This window comes from Limulus polyphemus, unplaced genomic scaffold, assembly GCF_000517525.1.
Source record: "Limulus polyphemus unplaced genomic scaffold, Limulus_polyphemus-2.1.2 Scaffold48, whole genome shotgun sequence".
Classification (NCBI taxonomy): Eukaryota; Metazoa; Arthropoda; class Merostomata; order Xiphosura; family Limulidae; genus Limulus; species Limulus polyphemus.
In genome coordinates, this window is record NW_013665658.1 from 1,407,246 (window position 1) to 1,416,324 (window position 9,079).

The 9,079-nt window shown below is 32.5% G+C and overlaps 1 protein-coding gene across 2 annotated transcripts in view; it reads right to left on the reverse strand.

Moving 5' to 3' along the window:
* LOC106462819 (puratrophin-1-like) overlaps positions 1-9,079 on the reverse strand; it is a 132,250-nt gene that overhangs the window by 105,386 nt on the left and 17,785 nt on the right. For both annotated transcript variants that reach the window (XM_022390440.1, XM_013922782.2), the window contains exon 4: positions 1,314-1,364. In XM_022390440.1, coding sequence (XP_022246148.1) covers positions 1,314-1,364 — 51 coding nt within the window. The remainder of the gene's footprint in view (positions 1-1,313; positions 1,365-9,079) is intronic.

Genomic DNA, 9,079 nt, shown 5'->3' on the forward strand with positions numbered 1-9,079 from the left:
AGTAAATCATGAAGAGTATGCTACACATGATCAATGTTAACGCAAAGTATGTTATTCTCGACCCGCTTTGCCAGACAGAGAAGAATACTAAAACTGATAGACGTAGGTTGACAAAATAAATTCATTACTCAAAGTCTGCTTGGTATTACCATGTGTTATAAGAAAAAACAAAGTCTGTTTGGTAGTACCATGTGTTATAAGAAAAACAAAGTCTGCTTGGTAGTACCATGTGTTATAAGAAAAAACAAAGTCTGCTTGGTAGTACCATGTGTTATAAAAAAACAAAGTCTGCGTGGTAGTACCATGTGTTATAAGAAAAAACAAAGTCTGTTTGGTAGTACCATGTGTTATAAGAAAAACAAAGTCTGTTTGGTAGTACCATGTGTTATAAGAAAAACAAAGTCTGCTTGGTAGTACCATGTGTCATAAGAAAAACAAAGTCTGCTTGGTAGTACCATGTGTTATAAGAAAAACAAAGTCTGCTTGGTAGTACCATGTGTTATAAGAAAAAACAAAGTCTGCTTGGTAGTACCATGTGTTATAAGAAAAAATTTAGATTTCCCTCTTTCAGCCTAGTGTCCACTTCGAGTTTATACTATCATCACTTCATATTCAGTGAAGTACGTGGCTTATTTGCAAATTCAATAACGTGCAACAATCAACCATTTTGTGGAGAATAACTTCATAATTTTCACAATAGAGTCACCTAGGAGCTGTTTTGTCTTTTATTTCTAGAAAATATTGGATGCAAATATCCTTCATATGGTAAATATTAGAAGCAAATATCCTTCATATGGTAAATATTAGAAGCAAATAAACATCATATGGGGGAGGTTATAAGTGAATAACCAGTGTATGGTAAAGATTATAAGTGAATAACCAACATATGGTAAAAATTATAAGTGAATAGTCAACATATGGTAAAGATTATAAGTGAATAACCAACATATGGTACAATTTCCAAGTGAATAACCAACATATGGTAAATATTATAAGTAAATAACCAACATATGGTAAATATTATAAGTGAATAACCAACATATGGTAAAGATTATATGTACATAACCATCATATGGTAAATATTATAAGTAAATAGCCATCATGTGATAAAAGTTCCAAGTGAATAACCAACATATGGTAAAGATTATAAGTAAATAACCATTATATGGTAAAGATTATATGTACATAACCATCATATGGTAAATATTACAAGTGAATAACCATTATATAGTAAATATTACAAGTGAATAACCATCAGATGGTAAATACTGCACATGAATATCCACCATGTGTTATTGATGTGAAACACTTACCATCTTAGACTGTGTGTGAAGCTGTTCTCTTCTATTTCGGGATTCTTGACACTAAAATAATGGGGGAAAATACGTCAGTTACTGTAATATAAACACCCATATATATAACAGAAAATATTCAATAAGTAAATTAGCATTTTTGTGTTTTAATTTCCTGTCTTCTTTGGTTGAAGATGTTATTTCAACAACGTGCGTTGAGACAACGTAACAGTCTACGATAAGATTCTACTGGCGATTCATCTGGAAGGTTAGTCGGTTATGCAACAAATAAACTCACACTGGACAACCAGCTTAAAACACGATTCATTCAAGCCAGGTATTTATAAGATCAACGTTTCAATCCTTTAAAAACAGCGTAGACGTTAGTTCATAAAGATATTCATTATTACTAATATATATGCAAACTTGCCTTTCTATTCAAAGCTTTCATTAACTAATTTTATCTATCTATACATCTACCTGCTGTTTTTCAACAAAAGCGACAGACTACCCCTTTCCTGGTTCTCACATTTTCTTTCAGAAATTTCGTTACTCAGTTTTGACACGTGAAGTTGATCAAACCTGCCCTTCAAAACGTACTGCGCTCTTTCTCTACAGTTTCAAAGTTTATAAGCGTTAACAAAGTAAAAAAGGTCTTTCCCTACTCAAGCCAAACACGAGGTGATTTATATCATTAAGAAAAAGCTACAAACTTCGCACACTGTTTTTTTTAATTCACGTAAATCGAAACATTCTTATACCTAGATAAGAGAAAAAAAAAGAGAGTTTATAATTCGATCCTTAGCAAGTAAAACAGAGCACTGAGAGATGTATTGATGTATCTTAAGTTTGATTAAAACACAAAATAGTCGTACTGATGTATCTTAAGTTTGATTAAAACACAAGACAGTCGTACTGATGTATCTTAAGTTTGATTAAAACACAAGACAGAGGTACTGATGTATCGTAAGTTTGATTAAAACACAAGACAGTCGTATTGATGTATCTTAAGTTTGATTAAAACACAAGACAGACGTATGATGTATCTTAAGTTTGATTAAAACACAAGACAGAGGTACTGATGTATCTTAAGTTTGATTAAAACATAAGCCAAACGTAATGTTGTATCTTAAGTTTGATTAAAACACAAGACAGACGTATTGATGTATCTTAATGGCATTTGAAAACAAAGGAATAGTGACGAACTTGTGGCACTAGGACCATCTGGAAAGAGACCCATAACAAGTCATACCCTAATTATGGTAAGCAGATTGTGGCGTCCTGTAACAGGAGAGAATCTACAAGTACAAAAGTTAGCGGCAAAAGCCGTTCACATGGCCGAGGCAACAGTACACAACATTATCACAAAGGATCTTCGTCTGGAAAACTGACACAAGACACATGTACATAAGTTTATTCCACGACATATTCATTTAACCGTTATATACCTTAAAAAGCTGGAGAAGAAAGTGTTTTTTTTTCAAAGATACACTGGTCAAGGCAAAAGATACAGTATCTTTGGATTTCTGTGCGACCAAACTGTTGAAATGAGCGTTGGTAAACATCCTCCTCTTAAACTAACTAGGCTAGGGAAAGCAAGATTGAGTGTTTTGGGTATACCAGCCTTACAATGGAACTTTGTAAGCGGAAACTACGCTGCAGCACTATTATCAAGAGGTTTGGTCATCATATAGAGCATGACGGGACGTGGCGACATGGACTGTAACGACGTGATGAGGCTCCAAAATCGTTTTAATATAATATACTTAAGCTCTGTATATATTTAATGGTTGACGAAAGCGTAAAATTTGTACTATATTTTTAATTATGATTTTTAGTATCCTGTTTTGTCAAACTTACTCATATTTGTGTAACTTTAATATTATTTTGTGTTGTATTACTTTCTTTGTTACTTTTCAATTTTCTTAATAAAAAATTGTGATTTGCTTTTATTTTAGTAATTGGTTTTGTCCATTTTTCTTTGCTTGAAATTACACAATTAGCAAAACATCGTGTTGTTCGCCGGTGGGTCAGTGGCAAGTTTCTGGACTTTCAATGCTAAAATTCAGGGTTAGATTCCGACGGTGGATAGAACGCATTGTGTAACTTTGCACTAAAATCAAGAGAAACAACAAGATTAATGTGTAAGCTAGTTTCATATGTTCATATGTGTTACATGTGTTCAACCTTTAGAAATGTTTGTCATACGTGTGTATGGTTTGTCTAGTACATTATGGTGTCTCTAATGTGACAAACAGCTAACCCCCTCAGTGCATTCTGCTAAACCTCTCGATGTATCCAGTTATTCTTCAAACCTTAAGCCTGTTTTGTATATTCATAGTTGTAAGAACACGCTTCACCAAAATATTTTTTAGACTATTAAAAGTTTACAAATATTCCATTATTTTAAACATTTAAAGTTTATTACTTACCAGTTTTTGTCTACCATAGATTTTTTAACAAACACAGTTTACTAAAACTCATTCATTGATAACAGAAAACGCTACCTACATTATTAACAGAAAACAAATAATATTTAATAACACAACAAATTAACAAATATTGAGAACAGGAGAATACTAAATTCGTTCATAAGAAAAAACAACAACTTATTTTTAGTAACATGGCTGTTATTACATTTATACGGACATAAGTACTCCTTCAAGGTCGTTACTACATTTATACAAACGTGAGTACTCCTTCACGGTTGTTACTACATTTATACGGACGTAAATACTCTTTCACGGTTGTTACTACATTTATACAGATGTGAGTTATCCTTCACAGTTGTTACTACATTTATACTGATATGAGTACTCCTTCACGGTTGTTACTATATTAGTACGGACATGAGTACTCTATCACGGTTGTTACTACTTTTATACGGACATGAGTACTCTTTCATGGTTGTTACTACTTTTATACGGACATTAGTACTCTTTCATGGTTGTTACTACATTAGTACGGACATTAGTACTTTTTCACGGTTGTTTATGAACATATAAGCTTCTAAAATAACCCAGTGAAAGAAAAGAAAATTAACAGTGTGTTAAATAGACACTAACTCAGTCACGTAGTTCACGAACCAATATGCACCTTACATGCTGCAAAAATTAAGGCTTTTTTTACATTGTTTCTTGATAATTAAACATCCGTATTGTGTAACAGAACTAAGATTATAACAGTCACATTCTAGGTATACAACTATTGTTTATTGTAATAACAAACAAACGCACATTTCTTCATTTACGTCATCAGAGCTCACGGTTCAACCTATTTACCTAAAAGGAAAAATGGTAGTAGGTCAAAAGTCGAGCTTAACACTCAATTCAGTAACTCCACCTGGTGGTGTTAGTGACTTCTACTGACTGATGCGGGATACTCCCCGATGTACGATAAGCTCAAGTCTCTATACAGAAGAAACTAGTAACATTCTGAACTCGCCTTAATAATTAAAGAACAGTAGATTTTCAAGAAAGTGGTGGGCTGAAATAATGAGCTTTCTCATGGACACAGAACAGTTTCGTGATCGTGTTTTGGATATGTATACCACATTTCCAGAAGGAAATAGGATATTGTTCAAAAAATAAGGTATTACCTCCAACCATGCTCTTACATGGAGTTTCTTAATTGCATAAAAATATATCTTGTAACATAAAATTATTGTAACAACAGTAGCCGGTCTGTTTTGTCGGGCAAAAACTGAAAACGTGTAGCAAATAGCTAAACCTCAGATATTTTATCATAAAACTTTAACAGTTTATGAAAATATTTTTAGGTCTTTCATAATGCACTATACTTTCTGTCAACTTTAACATCTAAAGTAAATACTTTCTGACAATTTCAACAGTCTAATGTAAATACTTTCTGACAACTTTAACATCTAAAGTAAATACTTTCTGACAATTTCAACAGTCTAATGTAAATACTTTCTGACAATTTTAACAGTCTACTGTAAATACTTTCTGACAACTTTAACAGTCTACTGTAAATACTTTTTGACAACTTTAACAGTCTAATATAAATACTTTCTGACAACTTTAACAGTCTAGTATAAATACTTTCTAACAACTTTAACAGTCTACTGTAAATAGTTTCTAACAACTTTAACAGTCTAATATAAATACTTTCTGACAACTTTAACAGTCTACTGTAAATACTTTCTAACAACTTTAACAGTCTAATATAAATACTTTCTGACAATTTTAACAGTCTAATATAAATACTTTCTGACCAGAAATTATTTATAGTAGACTGTTAATTATCAGAAAGTATTTATAGAGACTGTTAAGGTTGTCAGAAAGTATTTATATTAGACTGTTAAAGTTGTTAGGAAGTATTTATATTAGACTGTTAAAGTTGTCAGAAAGTGTTTATAGTAGACTGTTAAAATTCAACAAAGGTGCTGATTGATACAATTCACCAGATTTAGTTGTACGTAAACAAAGGTGCTGGTTGATACAATTCACCAGATTTAGTTGTACGTCAACAAAGGTGCTGGTTGATACAATTTACCAGATTTAGTTGTACGTCATCAAAGGTGCTGATTGATACAATTCACCAGATTTAGTTGTACGTCAACAAAGGTGCTGGTTGATACAATTCACCAGATTTAGTTGTACGTAAACAAAGGTGCTGATTGATACATTCACCAGATTTAGTTGTACGTCAACAATGGCAAAATACTTGCTCTATATTTAAGTTGTCTCATGATAAAAGTAATGACTGCATTTAAATAACAATTATTCTGTGATAATTAAGACAACAGATACTTTGTGTTGTGCGATTAATTCAAATTTTAATTTTATATTTAGATTGTATCAATGTGTAAATACAAGCGATTTTCGATACTTGACCTGGTACACGTTAGAAAATATTTATACTAGACACTTAGTTATCAGAAAGTATTTATAGTAGACCGTTAATTATGTCAACAAAGGTGCTGGTTGATACAATTCACCAGATTTAGTTGTACGTCAACAAAGGTGCTGGTTGATACAATTCACCAGATTTATTTGTACGTGTACAACTAAATCTGGTGAATTGTATCAACCAGCACCTTTGTTGACGTACAACTAAATCTGGTGCATTGTATCAACCAGCACCATTGTTCACGTACAAATAAATCTGGTGAATTGTATCAACCAGCACCTTTGTTGACGTACAACTAAATCTGGTGAATTGTATCAACCAGCACCATTGTTGACATACAAATAAATCTGGTGAATTGCATCAACCAGCACCTTTGTTGACGTACAACTAAATCTGGTGAACTGTATCCACCAGCAGCCTTTCCCACATTGAATTGAAAACTAATTTGATAATAGAAAACATTTTTAGCTTTCTTATTAGCTCAAAAAGTCATCGCCTCACGATGCACAGAACAAATTACTTGGGATTCTGTAAATAAATTTGTGTTTAGAAAAAAACAGGTTTAGCAACTTCTGGCAACATATTTACTATGCTCGCTATGACAACAGACTGTAACATAAACAATATTAGGAACCATTCAATGATTGAATTGATATTCATGCAGGCAGAAAGTCAAGCTAATAATAAAATTCAAACTAAAATAGAAAAATGTGGTTCCAGTGACGTGAGAAAAGGGGAAAATGTTTTTACCTGTATGGATCTCGTACAATAGAATGAAGAACATTGTATGGATCTCGTACAATAGAATGAAGAACACTGTATGGATCTCGTACAATAGAATGAAGAACATTGTATGGATCTTGTACAATAGAACAAAGTAGATGTTCTTCATTCTATTGTACAAGATCCATACAATGTTCTTCAAATGTTCGACTACGTAAAATTGTATTGATAACGTTTACAACACTGTGTGTGTGTTTTTCTTATATCAAAACCACATCAGGCTATCTGCTGTGTCTATCGAGAGGAATCAAATCCCTGATTTTAGCATTGCAAGTTTGTAGACTTACCACTGTCACACGGGGAGACTTTACAATACTACTTCACTATATCTGCAAAATGTTCTTCAAATGTTCAACTATCTTATACTTAAAGAATGATCTACTGTTGTTCAACTTAACAGGATCCACATAATTTTTATACTGTTCAATTCTACAATGTTGTGCTATGTTCCTCAAATGTTCAGCTATGAAACATCAAAAGAGCGTTCGACAGTTGTTGAACAAAGTTCACACAAACTTATATTGTTCAATATTACATAAAAATTGTAGAAATTGTTCATCTACTGTTAAACGCTAAAAATTCTGGGCATTTGTCTTTGTTCTTCACTATGACAACGTATGCACACTGTTTTATTGTGCAACTTCATTAAATGAAGAAATTCTAGTCCTAGGATTTAACTTTGCAGGAACTGGAAAACGTTTTACAATGGTTCACCTTTATAAGATCAAATAATCTTCACCTTTACAGCTTCAGAATAACGTTTACAATTATACATTGCAAAAACAATTAACGAGTAATCATAATTTTAACATTATAGTGAAAACAAGACAGATATAGATAATTTAAATCACCATCCTCAGTTTCTAGCTATGTAAATCAGACATCTGATGACACGTCAGATGATCTACATTGCCAATGATTGGTCATTCAGCGTATGCTGTTTGTAGTGTTCTCATACAATTCTGCCTCACTTGTCACATTAAAGTGGTTCACAGTGTTCAAAGTTATTCACTATTAAACCTGAAAGAAGAACACTTGGATATTTGATTTATGTGGAGAACCATTTGAGCGATGGAAGCTGACCAATCACAGGAGGTAGTTGCAACTGATCCCAAGTATCTTAAAGTGTTTGTGACAGAATGTGTGACTTCTTTCAAATAAATAGTACACTTGTTCAGATGTATGTACAGAGCAGACCACCATCCAAAATAGGAGGAGACGACAGCTAGCGACCAGTCTATTCTGGCACAACATAGCTTTATAATATCTGGACAATGTTCTTCACTGTACAGCTTTATTAGACCTGGACAATGTTCTTTTCTGTACAGCTTTATGAGATCTGGACAATATTCTTTACTGTACAGCATTATAGATCTGGACAATGTTCTTTACTGTACAGCTTTATAATGTCTGGACAATGTTCTTTACTGTACAGCTTTATAATATCTGGACAATGTTCTTTACTGTACAGCTTTATAAGATCTGGACAATGTTCTTTACTGTACAGCTTTATAATATCTGGACAATGTTCATTACTGTACAGCTTTATTAGACCTGGACAATGTTCTTTACTGTACAGCTTTATAAGATCTGGATAATATTCTTTACTGTACAGCATTATAGGATCTGAACAATGTTCTTTACTGTACAACTTGATGAGGACTGAAAAACTTTTACGCAGTTATTCAACGTTGCAAAATCACAACATATTTTCTTTTATATAATAATGGAGATTCCAAATAGTATTCTTCTATTATACGATTTTTTTTTAAATCTGAAAATCTTTAAAATCTTTAAGTGCTTAATTTTATAATTTTAAAGTCCTGAAAATTTTTATTTAATTATTTAGCTTATAAAGTTAGAAAATATAAAAATATAACTTTATGGCAAGAGGATAGTGCTATTCCACTGTATAACTTCACAGAATCCAGATAGAAGTACTCTACCGTATAACTTTATGGCAAGCGGATAGTGCTATTCCACTGTATAACTTCACAGAATCCGGATAGAAGTACTCTACCGTATAACTTTATGGCAAGAGGATAATGCTATTCCACTGTATAACTTCACAGAATCCGGATAGAAGTACTCTACCTTATAACTTTATGGCAAGCGGATAGTGCTATTCCACT